The sequence below is a fragment of the Mixophyes fleayi genome, chromosome 5 (genome assembly GCF_038048845.1).
Source record: "Mixophyes fleayi isolate aMixFle1 chromosome 5, aMixFle1.hap1, whole genome shotgun sequence".
Lineage (NCBI taxonomy): Eukaryota > Metazoa > Chordata > Amphibia > Anura > Limnodynastidae > Mixophyes > Mixophyes fleayi.
The window spans coordinates 38533379-38551755 of NC_134406.1; the positions used below are offsets into that span (position 1 = coordinate 38533379).

An 18377-nucleotide genomic window follows, 5' to 3' on the forward strand; every position below is an offset into this window, starting at 1 on the left:
CAATCCTTCCTAAATACCATAAAGACTGGTCTTGTTTTCTCATCTCTCCACATCCGCTACACCACTCTGCAAATCTCTAAACCAGTTCTCCATATCCTACAGAATCCAATTCAAACTACTCACCCTCCCCTACAAAGCCCTGAACACTACCAGCCCTTATCACAACCCTCATCTTTAACATACTCTTCCCCCTTGCCCCTCGTAAACCTAGCTCTGACCTCGCCTCCTCTCTAATATAATAATATTCCAGCAGCATGACAAAATAAGTAAGAACTAGTCTCACTAAATGGAGAAGTATTGTCAGAATACTTACTACATAGTTCAGTCCTAGGTGCTTACAGAGGTTCTATCATCAGAAATAAATGGAACATAATTGCAGGTTTATTGATTAAACGTACAGACTTGCAGGGCTATAAAATAACTGTAGGAAATGTGAAAATACTTACACTACACACACACATATACAACTTATTACAAAGAGATGTTTGAAGCGTCTGTGTTATCAGGTAATGTAGTACCATAGAGTCCACTTCTCTGAATACAAAATAATCTAGTGCTGCCTGGCAGTACCATCAACTGGAAAATAAGACTGAGTGCACACTACACGATAAACAACCGTTTGTCCCGATGTGTGCGCTCCAATGATGATTATCGTTCCAAAGCTCATTGTATCGTTGCATTTGATTTTATAAAAACGGACTAAAAATCTTGTTCAACGATGGATCAATGTTGTTACAACTCTGCAGTGTGTATGCACTCACGTTCAGGACCTTCATAGGGTTTACAGAGTCATGGTCTATTCAGCTGATGGTTACAACAGATGAAGGTAAATAGTGTAAAATCGTGTAAGTGTATACACAAGAATCGGCAGACTGATCGGGACTTTCAGTCATTGGTAAAATTGTTAATGATATCTCATTGAGAGAAATTTTCCGCAGTGTGTACCCAGTCTAAGTGGTCTCCTATTTGATAACTGATGTTAGTATAGGTAAGCAAAGATGGTATTTCCTGATATTTACAGTGTTTGTTTTTGTTGAAAGGGTCATATAAGCATAAGTGCTGAATATGTTGTTGACATCCACAAATCTGCAATTCCTGGCCCCACAGGTATGTTCCCTCTGTAAATGCAGCCTAGAGGGAAAAGACCTCAATTTGACGACACTTGTTCAGCACCTGTTTCCTCCATGTTTACATTGCACATGAATACATCCAGCTCTGAGTGTTTTCATGTAATCACAATGCTGCAGCACACACAGAATGGGCAGCTATGAAATCAACACCTGCCTCCATTATATTCAGATCACATTTCAATTTATTGTGCACACAACTAATAGAATGCATGAGGCTTTCACGGTCATTGGTACAGAAATGACACCATTGTCATCCAATGCACTGAGGCATGGCGGTACAATTAGGAGACAAGGGGACATCATATTTACTACTTTCCTATACCAACGCCTCTTTAACCCTCATAAATACAGGCATATTAGGCCACACACAAACACAATGAGATACCGGCATCAATATTGGACAGATATTGCAGCGCAAATTGGGGCAACACGGTGGCTAAATGGTTAGCACTTCTGCCTCACAGCGCTGGGGTCATAAGTTCAATTCCCGACCATGACCTTATCTGTGTGGAGTTTGTATGTTCTCCCCGTGTTTGCGTGGGTTTCCTCCGGGTGCTCCGGTTTCCTCCCACACTCTAAAAACATAAAAACATACTGGTAGGTTAACTGACTGCTATCAAAATTGACCCCTAGTCTCTCTGTGTGTGTGTGTGTGTATGTATGTTAGGGAATTTAGACTGTAAGCCCCAATGGGGCAGGGACTGATGTGAATGGGTTCTCTGTACAGCGCTGCGGAAATAGTGGCGCTATATAAATAAATGGTGATGATAAAATTCCAAAACTGAATGCGATGACCAAACAATAACCTGACGCAAGAGGCTAAGTGATTATTAGTGACCACTATCAGCCTGTGTGTGGTCATCTTCCAATCACACTATCAAGCCCCAGCAGCAAGTAAGAGATCTGAAAGGAGAGAGGTCGCATACAACAATTTCCCCACTTGGACAGTATCCCTGTTGCTCAGTGCTCAGGTCATGCGGCAGAATCGCCCCTTGTACGGCCGGCTGTAAATAGTGCCAGACTCAGTGTAAGACATCCACATGCAGTAGGTACTTCTTGTTTCACCTGTTACTCTGCCAGGAGTGCTGGAAATCATGCACTGCTTAAATATAGTGTGACTGCAGCCCACACAGATACGAGGGGGCAGCCATATTGTGGGCGGAACCAATAATCATGAGAATGCAGTGTAATAATTCCCTAAGAACCACAAAATGGCTGCCTCCTACCAGGGTGCTCTTTGTTGCTGCTCTAGGCTATTGGGTTAATTGGCTGCTATCAAATTGACCCTAGCTTGTGTGTGTGTGTGTGTGTGTGTGTGTGTGTGTGTGTGTGTGTGTATGTATGTTAGGGAATGTAGACTGTAAGCTCTATTGGGACAGGGACCGATATGTGTGAGTTCTCTGTACAGCGCTACGGAATTAGTGGTGCTATATAAATAGCTGATGATGACAATGATGAGTACGCAGCACAGAATAAAGGTCATACTGAGTAATGGCCAAGTTAAAATACTGCTTCTGGTAACAGTGTCTTCTAGTATCAGATTTTGCAGTAGAAAACTGTCACAAACAATCATTGGGGGAGGGAACATTTTCGAAAGAGAGTCAGATAAACAAGTTTGATGCAGATGAAGTGTGTGTGACCCCACAATCTTCCTGTATCAGTGACAGGAGCCTGACAACATTACTGTGTGCCATCGTCCATGGTCCAGCAGCTCTCTAACTAACGCTCAGCCTGTGACTCCCGGGGTGTCTGCGTTCCCCTCCTTACATATAACACTGCCTCTGTCACATGCAGCTCTCTAACTAACCCTCAGCCTGTGACTCCCGGGGTGTCTGCGTTCCCCTCCTTACATATAACACGGCCTCTGTCACATGCAGCTCTCTCTCAGCCTGTGACTCCCGGGGTGTCTGCGCTCCGCTCCTTACATATAACACTGCCTCTGTCACATGCAGCTCTCTAACTAACCCTCAGCCTGTGACTCCCCAGGTGTCTGCGCTCCCCTCCTTACATATAACACTGCCTCTGTCACATGCAGCTCTCTAACTAACCCTCAGCCTGTGACTCCCCAGGTGTCTGCGCTCCCCTCCTTACATATAACACTGCCTCTGTCACATGCAGCTCTCTAACTAACCCTCAGCCTGTGACTCCCCAGGTGTCTGCGCTCCCCTCCTTACATATAACACGGCCTCTGTCACGTGCAGCTCTCTAACTAACTCAGCCTTTGTGTATGAGCCCTAATACTGAGTCTAATTAAAGAGATATTTCATTCAAAACTAATCACATGCCAGCCGCAACATGAAAACTGTTTACATCAATAAAGATCTACAAATAAAATGACAGGTGATATTATGAGGTCTATGAGAATCGGTTTTGCTGACCAGTCATAGTATTGATCACTTGAATCAATGGACTTTGAAGCAGCTGACAGGTGAAAAGTTAATGTAATAATGAGAATAAAACAGCCATGAGAACATGATGTGGACAAGCTAATAAATGGTCTGTGTATGCACATCAGGTCATTACCCTCTTTCACAATCCTTTATGCTGTGTGTGTTACGCTATCACAGCGGTTCAGTTTTCACCAACATCAAAGAAATTTTTGCCCAGTGGAAAAAACCTCTAAAAACATGAGATAAAGACATTTCCAGATAATTCACACAGGTCTATTTTATACCGTATTAGGCGTTAGCGTATTTACCAAAAAGTATCATTATACTCAGGATATGTTCACAACTTTGCCTTTTAATAGGTTATTCTTTAGCTACAGTGCCTCATTTTCACACTCAATCCTAAACCTAAAAGTCTGGCTTCTCTCGCTCTTATCAATACCTCCACCAGCTAGATGTGCGTCACATCTATCGCTCTCCGCATTAATGCTGCCCACACGCTGCCCCAAGCCTGATATCACTGCGGGTGGTACTACAACAACCACACTGCTATCAGACTATCCTAAACCTAGAAGCCTGGCTTCTCTCGCTCTTATCAATACCTCCACCAGCTAGATGTGCATCACATCTATCGCTCTACATATAATGCTGCCCACAGCCTGATATCACTGCGGGTGGTACTACAACAACCACACTGCTATCAGACTATCCTAAACCTAGAAGCCTGGCTTCTCTCGCTCTTATCAATACCTCCACCAGCTAGATGTGCGTCACATCTATCGCTCTCCGCATAATGCTGCCCACAGCCTGATATCACTGCGGGTGGTACTACAACAACCACACTGCTATCAGACTATCCTAAACCTAGAAGCCTGGCATCTATTGCTCTTATCAATACCTCCACCAGCTAGATGTGCGTCACATCGATCGCTCTACATATAATGCTGCCCACACGCTGCCCCAAGCCTGATATCACTGCGGGTGGTACTACAACAACCACACTGCTATCAGACTATCCTAAACCTAGAAGCCTGGCTTCTCTTGCTCTTATCAATACCTCCACCAGCTAGATGTGCATCACATCTATCGCTCTACATATAATTCTGCCCACACGCTGCCCCAAGCCTGATATCACTGCGGGTGGTACTACAACAACCACACTGCTATCAGACTATCCTAAACCTAGAAGCCTGGCTTCTCTTGCTCTTATCAATACCTCCACCAGCTAGATGTGCGTCACATCTATCGCTCTACACATAATGCTGCCCACACGCTGCCCCAAGCCTGATATCACTGCGGGTGGTACTACAACAACCACACTGCTATCAGACTATCCTAAACCTAGAAGCCTGGCTTCTCTCACTCTTATCAATACCTCCACCAGCTAGATGTGCGTCACATCTATCGCTCTACATATAATGCTGCCCACACGCTGCCCCAAGCCTGATATCACTGCGGGTGGTACTACAACAACCACACTGCTATCAGACTGTCCTAAATTGATAGAAATGATTAGACATGTTGATAGGTGCAGTTAGAAGATGAACTATAAAGTATTTCATGTGAAGGGATAACACAAGCCAAACTTATTCCTAGATTTGTGTGTTCTGTTTGATGTAGCAGTAATATGTCCTAAGTAGTGTCACAGGACAGGAGTCTGACGACTTACACCTAATAGGACAACCAAGTATGACATTTAATTATACATCTGATTAAAGACAGCCTCCTCTTCTATCACATAGAAGCAGGAACAGTGCAGGGCTTGTCTTATAATGAGCAAGTTATGTCATCAAGTAGAAAACAGGGTTATGTTCATTCCTATACTGTTTACAGGCAATGACCAGTTTTATCTGCAACAATTTTACATGCGAGACTGGATTCAACTTAAAACAGTCATCTAATTTGGGAGCAGCCCCCTTCCCCCAGCTCTTCTCTGTTCAAACGCACTTTGGAGGGGTTCCTCTTTCAGGACCTCTACTGCCAACTGACTGAAACCAATGGTCTGTAACCAAGGCAAGGATCTCCTGCTCCAGCGCTGGAATACTGGAGATCCCCAGGTTATGTATAGATGGAGCAGGTCAATCCGGCCCTGCCATCACTGTAATAGAATAGAGGGGTGGGTTATTGCTCCCACTCCTCCAGCCCCATTAATAGCTTCTCTGTTTCTAGAGTCCTGCAGCACTTTAACCAGAACTCTCCCTCTGCTTTATAATGGTCTGGCCCAAAGAAGGGATACTAGGAGAGAAGTTATAACAAACGTTGTATAATGGTACAAGGGATAAAAGTGCAATGTTTACAATATGACACAGCTGCTGTTTTACATACATGTCTGTTACACAGACACTTACACAACTGATCATTGGACTTCAGGAATACTGATCCTTTCTCCTTCATGTCCTCTTAGATGTAGCTGGTTTGTCATTATCATTAACACACATATACCGGGTCAGCGAGTGATCCAATATAATTAGATGAAGGACTGCAAGACCTATGCTGATGAGCAATAATGAAACCAGAACATTACGCACAAGATTATATAATTCACTTTATGGTTTTTAAAGGTTCATTCCTAGAGGGGGAATTTTTTTGCCGACAACGTCCTGTGTGGACATCCCCGGCAAATACGGTAAAAATCTCTGCTCATTTTTCCTGGCGAAAAATGAGCGGAGATTATACAGAAATCTCTGCTGCGAAGCGTCTCATGAACACTTCACGGCTAATGTCCCCCACCAAACATTTTGCGGATTTAACCGGTATTATTGGGAATGCAAGTCTAAGAATTCAGTAGGAACTTGTGACATCACTGAGGCACTACGTAGATGCAGACTTAAGTTTTTAATGCAGAAAACATGTGAAGTAATTCATCATTCTAAACAATAACAGTTATACCAGCTGATGCTATGGATACACCATGCTATTATAAAAGGCTCTTTGTGCCTTAGTCTTCATTTTTATTAGTGGTGACGGGTGCACTTTATCATATGGAAGTGTGTAGAAGAGAACGCTTACCTCCTGTATCAATGCATTATGCCGCAGCACTTTGCGTGCTTTCATGATGCGCACTATAGCAGCTTGCAGGTACATTTTTCTGTCTTCATCTACAGCACTTCTTGTCTGTTCCACTTCCTGGGGACAGAAACAAAAACAAAACAAAAAAAAAAAAGTTCTATTTTAACAGATTGCTCCAAAGATTTATTTTAATCTTATATGGATGTAAAAAAAACATGACATTAAGTGGACAATGGCTTTACTGGAAACGCTTGCCTAGTTACAAACAATACACACGTCTAACACACCAGCTCAGTCATTACTAATACACTCAGACAGGGCCTACAACCCAAACCAATGACAAAGTACAGATTAATGCGAGACACCTCTTAGATACAGGGACATGCGTCAGTTCCGCATCCATTCAGGTTTCCTAGTTGTACATGCATTTGTTCAATACACCCACAACAGGTCTGCATTCACCTTGCGGATTGGTGTGGTGTGCATCCATAAAGAGGATTCAGAATGAATATGCTACACAAAGCCTGGTGACAATGAGTTATTATCACATGACTGAAGAGTGATCCTTGTGCCAGAGGCTAGGCAGGGATAAAGATGCCCCCCAACACTGCCAGTGCCCCACCTGGTACTACACACTCACAAGTCTCTCCAAGGGCTAAACAATCATAGCCCTGCCTATACATTACGTACCTGCCCAGAAACATTTAGCAGATTTCTGCTGATCTGAGACAGTGTAAGATTCTCTGCAACCTGTTCTGTTCCCTATTGGTTATCAGCCACCCTTCAGTATGGTAAACAAAGTCTTATTTCAATATAAAGAATACAAAGTGACCTACCAGAGAGAGGCTCCATTCTCCTCTCCAAAGCACAGACTCGTCAGCACACGTGGTTTGTGCCCCCTTGATGAGACGAAAAAAATTGAGAAGGAACAACTCTGACCCATGACCCCCTGACACCCAGTTACCACTGGACAGGCCTAGAGAACGACAGGTACCTGACCTTACAGGCTGGGGCAATTAACAGGGTTACAGAAGTAAAAGATAACAGAGGGTAAACTATACCATCTTTTCTTTAAGGTCAAAACAGTTTATGTATTTTGTTTTTCTGCTTAAAAGTCATACAAAAATCGGCAACCAGAGGATTGTTCTAGCGCCCACACAGAGGAATCTGTACTTATATCCCTCTTAACTATTTAAATCAGTACCAGTCACCCATTTACACATTCATATACAAATACTTACATGTCTTGTTACAATAAGTTTTTATGATTTCCGTTTAGCTCCAGTTTATACAACTACACTGTCATGCACACAAAAATATGTCACTAGTTGTCAGATTAGGCAGCATCTCTCTGTTCAGCTGTTGTGGAACTACAAGTCCCAGCATACACAGCCAAAGAGTTTATAACAAAAATATGGAAGTAGAGTCTGGAGTTTTGCTGTTTCTGTAGAATCATTTTGGACATGATCATTCAGGTTTTGTACTATATATGTGGTCTCTTTCATTTGGATTTGTATAATGTGCTTACATTCCATTTAGATCCAAGAGTGTTTTACATTTGGAAGCGCCATCTCTATTTCCAGATGTTTGTTATAGATCCTTCAGGGCACATTATAGTGGATTGTGTGCTGAATAATAGAGGGCAGCTCCTGACTGGTCAGGAATACCAATACCTCTCTTCTTACACTACCTAAACTGGGGCAATATTTCTTTGTTAAAGTCGGTCGCAAACTAAAATCCAAATAAGATGTAGTGTTAAGTAATCTATATTGGGCATTATTTTATTCCCTGCCTTGAAAACCCTGCTACCACCTCATTTGTCCTTGATGCCACAAACATAAACCATTCAAATCAGAGGTACAGCGGCAAGCGCCACCTAGTTAGACTGGGAGAGAAGACGCCACTCACAAGGAAACAGAAGCGACTGTGTTAATATGAAATGACTTACAAGCAGTTACATTGCTATCCTGGCTTCCACTCTTTCAAGTGCAGTCAAGTGAAACTATTTAATTATTTGGCAATGTAGGATCATAATCCCAAAACAAACCCCCCCCCCCCCAAAAAAAAAACAAAAAACAATCACACCTTAATTTGAAAGTGTTTTATCAGTGACTGCTAGTTTATTTTTGTAACCGACTCCAAGTGTTTGGCACTTCTATGCAATGAGAGAGTTCATATAACAGATTCCAGGAGAACAGGTCACCCAAGAAGGGGTCATAGGTCAGAGATTTCAAAGAGATGGTGTGTCCTGAGTTAAAGAATATGAATGTGTGCCAGAGTCGGCTTAATCACTGGAGAAAAAAAAAGGATATTATGAAACTACTTCACATTCTGTAAATGAAACAGAAAGCGATGCATTGGGTAGGGAAGAATAATTATAATGGTGCCCATACACCTAAGGAGTAGGGGATCCTGCTGTTTATGCGCCAAGACTAAGGAAGGCAATACATGTACGCACTGCACTGTACATTAGATAGAACGTCTGTTCTAGACGTACAAACCTTTATCTCTCTGAATCTTTGTTATCCCACTGCCCAGTCATGGCTTTTCTCCAGCCACGTCTCCTTATACCCATTATATTTTAATTCTCTGCCAACATCATTAATTCTAGCTCACCTATTTTGTTTGGATATTTGATAGGTTTATTGACCCTTTAACCTCTATATCCTCCAGCCTTCTAATCATCATCTCCTCCACCACTAAAGCTGCACTGCGGTGCTGCACATCCTTACTGTGGAGCCTGTAGACAAGAGAAATCATCTCCATTTTCCAAACACCCCAAACCCTCCTTCCTACCCCAACTACTCGGCCACCTACTGTTCTCCCCAAGTTCCTGCTGTCCTTCAGAGTATTCCAGGAAAGACTACCTTTGAGGTTGTCTTCTGAAATGATGCGACCCAGCACAGATGGTAAGAGCAGGACCCCATCACTCCTCATACCCCTCACCCCCACAGTGCCCACCAAGCCAGCAACCACCCCAATTTACATAGTAATATCACAGGCAACTCTTTGCACCCACATGAATTTTCAACAACATGCAGGGCTTACTGTGGTACATATCAAAATATAATTTGTTCCATCAGAAAGAGCAGGCAACCAAATACGTCGTAGTTGTTATTCTATGATTTTGAGAAAGAAACCTTAAATAAAACTGCAGATATAAACTTAACAGTTATAAAGTAAATATTTACAGAGAAGAAAGTTACAGTAGAAAAAAAACAAACCTGAATAAAACAGTGCAAACTGAAGCAACCTTGGGGGGTAGCCCTTTGATAAAGGGGCTTGGAGGGGGGTGGGGGGGATGGGGGAACTCCTTGTTTGATGTGAGGTACAGGGGGCATGGGGTTCGGTTCCTATTTTTCTTCTTCTGCTGGAGCCCTTGCAACCTGGAGAAGTAGTTGTGGCCCAAGACCAGAGACAGGTCAACCAGGCCAGCAGAGATCCCTCGACATGGGGCTCGAGGAGCAGATCCTAAAGACAAGCAGGGAGGAGGCAGACTGGGGACTGAATTGAGTCAGGACACCCGCAGTGAAGGGTGAAGTCTTGGTAGGTGGCCCTCATCTGATCCCTGAGATTACAGCTTCAGGCACAGGGTCCAATTACTGCCAGGTAAGACAGTGGTGGGGACAGCGACCACAGGGGAGTGGTGTGTCTTCCAGACTGCCTCCACCTATAATATCAGGGCTTGGCTCAGGGGCGCCCATCCAGCCTTCACACTGCACTAACGGGTGTCTGTGGCTGTGGATTAATACGGACACTGGTGAACGGCCAGTCAAAGTCTGAAGAGAGACAAAGTGTTCCTATGGGGTATTGGTAGCAGACAACACTGCTGTCTTACTTGCCTCTTTCTCATAGTGTAGCTCTCTCTTCTCAGTGAGAGAGTGACATGTCTATCCTTAAGGACGTATTCTATTAATACTTTTTGACTAAGCTTCCCTTTTAAATTGGGCTACAATTATTACTTTTAAGGTCAGACAAAGGAAGAATGTATTATGCTGCGGTATTGGAAGACTTATGTAATTTTGCCGATTGTAGTAGGAACTGTATAATATAAACACCATACACAATAACCGCACACACTCATGCATACGCTGTCTTTCCTTCCAGCTCTAACTTACACAAAGCTCTCACAAGCAGGACTCTCACATCCTTTTCTATGGGTCTGTTTTACTACGTATAGTCTTACCCCTTAAAGTTGTACAGAGCTACGCAAAATGTAATAAATACTGGGCTATAATAATAAAAATGAAGACACTTTTCCTCCCGTTAGAACTACTACTCAATACGTTTGTGATAAAACATGGATTCAAATTGCCATTGTGGTAGAGATCCATCTAATACATGCTGGACAATACTAATGTGTTCAAAATAAAATTGCAATTAAACGTGGCCCCAAAAAAAAAAAAAAAGATCCAATTAAGGTAACTCCATCATCACGCAATTAGCACAGGTAAATCTATTTATTTAGAATTGGGGGATAACCAGTAATGAAACATAACTATCAGATATAACGAAGAGAACAGGCCTAAGTATCGCTGTACTGTGAAAGGTATAAGACGCTTCTTCTGAACGCTGGAACCTTATTTTTTGACATTTTTTCACATTTCTGAAAAGGCCTGAAAAATAGGCAACAATCTGAAGATCTCTCTCAGTTGTCCTGTTAGCTACGTCCCTAAATAGATAGTTACTGCATATTCACCAGGGATAAATACACTTACTTGCGGTGTGTCCTTTTGCATTGGTGTAGTGATTTTAAATTTTGTCCTTTTACTGCTGAATGTCATGTTTAATGAAAACATTGATTCACCGTCCACATCTTCCTGTATTGGAGAAAATAAAGTCAGATGCAGCTCATGTACACTATGCATTAATCGGTTACGTTCTGTTTGCCGCACCTGCGGTGTCCTTATATTCGGGGAGTGACCACAGAACCTGGTGGATGCTACAAATGTTTTATACAATAACACTTCTATAGTTATCCTTTAAAATGACTTTATATTGGTGTGCATGCCCCACTTCTACTGCACAATGCTAGAAAACATGAACGTCAACCCCCGGCAGAGCTAACCTTGTCACAATCATGGTTTATCATCTTGACATCGAGTAGGGACTTGATGGTTTTGGTGAGCTCCTTCTCATTCATCTGAGTGCTGTCTTGTAGCTCCTTGTAGGTGACGGATTCGCTGTTGTTGAAGGCAAGCAGAACAGCCATCTGGTATGTAGTGACCATGGCTACGTAGGGTTTGGACAGGTAATTCATTTTCACTTCACCTGTAAGAGTACAGAACAGGAATACATACGTACATCTCAATACCTCTTGAGAACGATGTGTAAGTAAATCTACGCATACACATGGATATCTTATTACACACACAGATCAGGAATTCCTTACCACATTCAGGGACATATAAACATCCCAGTAATTAGGAGGAAGACTTCTCAGTATGCGGTAACAAGAGACAGCCTGTGTGTGTTTGTGTAGTTTGCCAACAGGAGTGAGGGATAGTGTCACACTGAAGGTGCCTGTCTAGCAATGGCATGTGACCGTCTCTCTGCGACTCTGTGAAGTCACACTTTCTGATTTAGAGTCTGAATGGATAGCACTGGGGGTAAGTACCATCTAATCTGGGGTAGTCTGTCATTTAACAGCTTCAACGCCAAAATAAATCTCCTAAATCCCTTATTTTTGTGCAGTGCTTAAAATAGCGGATCTGACTGCGAGAGACTCATTTCCTCTATTCCAGATCCTAGGGAGCGTGGGAAAATAGATCTCACGTGCCTAAGGCATATACAATTAGATTGCAATCTCTCAGTGCCTGAAACTATGCTATGCAGACAGCCAAGTACATGATCAGTTTTGAGAACATTAAAACACATATCAGTTGTGATACATCTATTACTGAAGAATGGCTTGTTTGAAAACAAATTTATGTAATCACTTGAAGGATGAGAACGAGGAAAGCAAAACTAATGTGACTAAGAATTCCACAGAATTATAGTATCAAAGTTTCAAAGGAGAGGTAAAAAAAAACCACCTCGTTTCACAATGCCACTTATCGGTTTCATGTCCATTACATAGATAAGACTCTGCAGACTTTGGGAAGGGAGTATGTGAAAAACCCATCACCAAGAGTATGAAATGCCTAAATGTTGTTATATTGTGAAGTTGTTTTTATATATTACATTCATGCTGATGAGAACATTTCTTAATTTCAGTTCACTATTATGTTCTGCTGTAGTCTAATGTGAATAGGTTGCTGAACGACATGACACATACTGCACAATAACTGCTGTACAAATCGTAATGTAACTCTCCCTTACCTGTACACAGATAGTGCAACCAAGTCAGCTTTCTGCCACTGAAATGCTGGTTGTAAAATAATTCAAACTGGAAAACAAAGTAAAATTAAATATAAACACAAATGTGTATGTTATAGAACGTCTTTCCATTCCTGACGTAGAGTCAAATGTAACATGAGTCAAATGTAACATGTAACTGTGATACTCAGTGTCTGTCCCCATATAAGCATATCATTATTCTGGTCTCATATAAAAGGTAATTCATGGAACCACTGCCTTACCAGAGGTACTGACAATATACAGAGTGAATAAACGTTACATAAAAAGGCACGTTAATCCTTTACTTGTATATTGCACAGACCAGCAGACTGTGAAACCGTTTTTTATTTTACTTTTGCCATAGCGTTATTCGGTAAGCATAGTGTCAGCGCTTTGATCTTAGCTATATATTAAGTTCTACAGGTTCTGATCTTCCATAAAAGAGTCAAACAACAGAATCACTTTCCAAATGTGCAGCTCAAGTGGGTGGGAAAAGTGGAGGATATCCGGCAGTTAGATTCTTGGGTTGTATAACTTGGGGGACCACATGGGTGCCTGGCAGAGTGGGGCCCTTACGGGTCATTACAGAAACTGCCTGATAATGATTTGACTGACTCTGATGGGATTACTCTCAAGCATCACTCTTATATTGGGACCACAGAAGGTGTCATCACAGTGTGAGAAGACAACAAGAGCTACGGGAAGATGATGGTGGGGGGGAGCAGCATTAATTAGACAAGGAAACACAAACCATGTAATTTTTTAAAAAGCACAACAGACCCCACACACTTTAAAGCTCACTGCTGTTCAGTAACAGTGATGAGGCTGGGGAGGCCCTTAGATGGCTGAGAGAGGGAGCAGCAGTTATAGAGCACACCAGTCTCTCAGAGCCCACTGGCTGCTTCCCTCTGCACTATCATTCTGTCAGCTCACCTCCCAATGCCTCCAATGACATCCTGCTCATGTGGCCTGGGCTTACTGTCAGTAGTGCCTGGGGAAGCAGGCTGAGAGCTCAGATAACAGCTAATAGGAGATTTCCTATTAGTGAGGCAGACAGAGTGCAGGGACTGCCAGCGATTAGTGATAGGAGCACAGACAACCAGAGCAGTCTCAGCCCAGACCCCAGAGCTCCCCCTGACTGCAAGCTCCCATGGTTAAGCTGTCAGACAGACATGGTGGTATAATTGTCTTACTAGACCTTTCTAAGGAAGGAGATATGTGGAGGACAATTTCCTTTTTCTCTCATCCACAAACAGCAAAATCTACATCCTACATCTCGTAAACAATTGGGCTCATTACTAATATTCCATTTAGGGCTGTTGTCAGATGAGATCTTTGAACATTAGTGCTTTCCCAGCATGAAGGGGGATACTCCTCCGCCATCACACACACACGTGATTACACACAGAGATCATTCATCATCAACATTTATTTATATAGCGCCAGCAAATTCCGTAGCGCTTTACAATTGGTCCTGTGTTCAACCATTAGATCCTGTGTTCAACCTGCAAGTATGGGAGCGAGCGAGCACTAATGAACAGTAGTATATTCCTAACCTGTAAGACTGGCACAGCCTCCAAATGTTGCAATAGAGAGCACCCTCAAGCAGATTTTTACATATTGCGACTGATGGGACAGCTTTGGTTACTTATTACAAATAGATTAGTTCAATAATAGAAAGGTTTTCAGAAGTATTACTGGTCGGTTGTGTGATAGAATTACTAGTGAACCCTCATTACTGAAGTTTTAATACGCAGCAAAAACACACATCATTTCAGATCCTTGGCATAGTATTAGTTTAATAAAAACGTCAAATGAAATTTCAATGATGTTGTTTATCTCAGATACACACAATGGTATTGCGGGAAACTGGAGGAAAGTCTGATAGGTCTGTAACAATATTGGGTATATCATTACAGGAATAGCATTTGGTTGGTTGGCATATGGCATCCAGAATGTATAATGTAATGACTTGGAAGATTTTGAAATAATGCTGATAAATTACCATTTGGGGGATGGTGGGGTTACAGGATGAATGAAGTGCGCAAGAACAGATGAGATTAATACCATCAGCATCAAATTACTTTACAATGCTAAGTCGTAATACATACACAAAGCTGGCATTCACATTCCCATATGCTGGTGATCAAAATAACTCACTTATATTACAGATAGGCAATATAGATATTTGTTAATTGCATGAAGTACCCACCATTTGAACACTCTTTTCCAGTTCCTGAGGGATGGCAAACGTGGAGGATGGGGCCTGAGTCAGTGGCCAGGCACCAGCCTGAAAGATACAAATGCAGATTTATAAAGAGGGTCACACTGACCTGTGCTAGACAACAAGGGAGAGACTTTATCCAGAGCACCATGTACCATCCCAGACTACTAATATGGTACTGTGTGAATGACACAAATCAGCCAACAATTTAAACATTTTATTTAATTAATGTACTAATAGGGGAACATATACTTGAAGACTTTTAGGGTAGAATGTAAGCTCTCACAAGCAGGGCCATCTCTCCTAGTGTTTTCCTTATATAATTATTTCATTATGTAAAATTATTGTTTGTACTTAAGTTATTTTGTTCTAAGCCCCTATATACGGCGCTCAACACTTGCGCCACCTTAGCAATAAAAGATAATATATTGTTAAGAGATCTGAAGGTTAAAGGGCCAGGGGTAACAGAAGAATGACCACAAATGGACACATGGAGCAACCTCCTGGAATATTAGGAATAAAACAACTGAATGATGCATGAAACGGACATAAATATATCTTTAGCTAAAGGACCAGATTCCACAGACGCTTTCAGAAAATCCCCAATACAAAGAGAGTATGCTCTATACTCGTATACGAACATAACTTCCTCATTCCAACAATGATCTGTGCAGCCGGCTCAGTAATACTGCACCAAACCCTCCTCACCTAATGTCCTCCCTCTGTGCTGGAAGCTCTAGAAATCATTTGCTACTAATTCCACATCAGCCCCAGCATATATAAATGTTATCAGGCCTTTCAGAGTAAATGCCCTTATTTCTTTTACTGATTTAGTATATAGCTAGCTTAGGACAACTAGGAAATATATACATATATAAATAGACCAAGCTATTCCCCCTACTGCTGAGGTCTCCGCATACCTATGGATAGTTCATAAGCCACACAGCCTGCTCTGTGGGGAGAACCGTGAAACACAAGCCTATAGGTTTCTAATATATCCCACAAATAGGCAGATAACAAATACATGACACAGCCAGATAACATTATATGTGTAAAGCCAGAAAATTAAACTAAAGCTTTCAAAAATAATTCAGTAACTAGAAGGGAGTTTCTCTGGAACAAATACAACGTATAATATAACAGCCAGGATAAATGTTAGTTTTACTTTGCAACTATCCTGTCATTGCGGAGAAAATCGATACGATGGTAGAAAGTCCGTGTGTTGTACTGTTCTGGCTGATGCTGACCTCAACAATAAATCTTTCATACAGCGATCTGTAGCAGGCAGCATGTATGCTTAGTTTCTAGGAATAGGCAAAGTGTTGAAAAGAGAGTGCATACATATTCTAACAAGCACACTGCATGCACAGCAATGGAGGGCAGGCTCTACTAGTATAGAGATGCTGACAGATCTACTTGTCCATCTGTCGGATACACGTGACTGCGACTAGCACCTTCATACCATGCTGTACTCACTGCATTTCATCTGAGCCAACAAACCAGTCCTACAGTCTATTTACCCAGTGACCCATGTTACATGTGTGTTGTTGCCCAACACCAATGTATTTTGTCCTTATAGAATTATAACGTGAACGAGAGCCATTGACCAATGAATGGCATTTATAGGAGTCCAAAGGCAGAAGCAAGGTGGGAAAGGCAAGCTGGAATGGAATTCAAAAGGAGACCTTCGTTTCCAGTTGGTGTAAAGGTAATTTATATTCCTTTAGGCCACAAATAACGTTTGGCTTAGGTGAACATCCATCTGTGTGTCCAATATTTACCAGCTAGCCATAGCTCTGCAAGTATCTTTTCTTTGTATGTTTATTAGTTCCCCCTCTCTACTAGGATTCTGAGTAAGAGTTATGTTTAGCGTCAGGTAGTCCGATTCTTCTGGTCCCACACGCACGAGCGAAGTTTATTCTACAAACAGCCAGATGTATCATAACAGAATGGGCAGTAACAGCATTATAGGAAACCAAGCATGAAAGTAATTATTTATCTTGTGCGTGTCCTTGGTAATATGTGCTCGGACACAGTATAAACAGAGATGAAATTATAAAATGAACTAGGAAACATGTGTAAAAGGAAAGACAGAGGTATCTATATGGCTCATTAATTAGCTTTGTCTGTGTAACATTAAGTGCTCGTTAACACCAATGCTACTTTTCCGTGCTTTTCTAAACAATGAATACCAATGAGCGTCGTTATATAAACACATTTCAATGCACGTGCATCCTTAGTACGTATTAAAATACATTTGACAAATAAGGACATATGATTTTTTGTTAGGTTTCCTTAAATAAAAACACATGTAAGACAGGAATGGAAAGCCATGAACACCCACCTGTAATACGTAGATCTGAAAGCTGATACCCAGGTCTATAACAGTGTCTTGATTCTTGATGAAGTTATTAAACTTGTTGTTGAGATCAGTGCTGACGCTCATGTCTGTATACATTCGATGCAGCTTGCTGGTAAACTCATACCCACATGCTTGCTGTAACAAGATGCTAAATATTACCCCACAAGCTGACCTGCTCACATTCATTGTACTGTCCATCCACTACTGGTTTATCAGACTTGGCTGAAACAAAGACATGCCATACTGCAGGATGGAGGTTAAATGAAATGGGTTGAAAACAAGACACTATTTATTCAAAACAGTGGAATGCCGGTAATCTAATTCCAAGCATGTAAAGGACCCCTTATTCTATTTCCCCAGCACCCAATTTATAGACATAATTTCTCAGAGGGTAAACATAAAGGCCATTTACAATATGACTGTGATGAAACAAGTTTGATAACACCTTAACCAGTCTGTCCCTCGTTTCTCACAAAATGTGGATTATTGCATGTACTTTTTATAGCCCTTGCTTTTGTTTCACAGCTCAACAAAGTACAACTGCAGTGTCTAAGTACCAGTGGATAAGGGGACATTGTAGCTCATTGTAAATATGTATATTGTTTATTGTATCTTGTTGTTATTGCATGGAAGCTGTTAGTCATTGTCCTTAAAGTGAAGCCAGGTGGGTTATGGGTAGGGATCAGGTTGCAAGATACTGGTGAGGGGGAAGGCTAATTAGTATCCATTGTTCTCTCAAGACTAGTCGAGACATTTGTCTACAATCTAGTAGGGGAGTTTCTGTGGAAGTACAGCTCATCTCCACTCCCCTCTTCAACCCCTTACCAGCACTCACCAATGGGTAAGGAGGAGAGACCCGGGGGTTTGCCGAGGGAGGGGGAAAACACTGTGGAAATTAGACCCTAGATATAAAGGAGCCTCTACAG

The 18377-nt window shown here is 41.9% G+C and overlaps 1 protein-coding gene across 3 annotated transcripts in view; it reads right to left on the reverse strand.

Moving 5' to 3' along the window:
* The window catches only part of CUL2 (cullin 2), a 61809-nt gene that overhangs the window by 4661 nt on the left and 38771 nt on the right, over positions 1–18377 (reverse strand). For 2 of the 3 annotated variants that reach the window (XM_075212060.1, XM_075212059.1), the window contains exons 15-21: positions 17434–17586; positions 15078–15155; positions 12848–12914; positions 11595–11797; positions 11245–11346; positions 7363–7425; positions 6527–6643 (exon numbers count right to left, since the gene is read on the reverse strand). In XM_075212060.1, the coding sequence (XP_075068161.1) occupies positions 6527–6643; positions 7363–7425; positions 11245–11346; positions 11595–11797; positions 12848–12914; positions 15078–15155; positions 17434–17586 (783 nt within the window). The remainder of the gene's footprint in view (positions 1–6526; positions 6644–7362; positions 7426–11244; positions 11347–11594; positions 11798–12847; positions 12915–15077; positions 15156–17433; positions 17587–18377) is intronic. The other variant, XM_075212061.1, reaches the window with a different exon arrangement.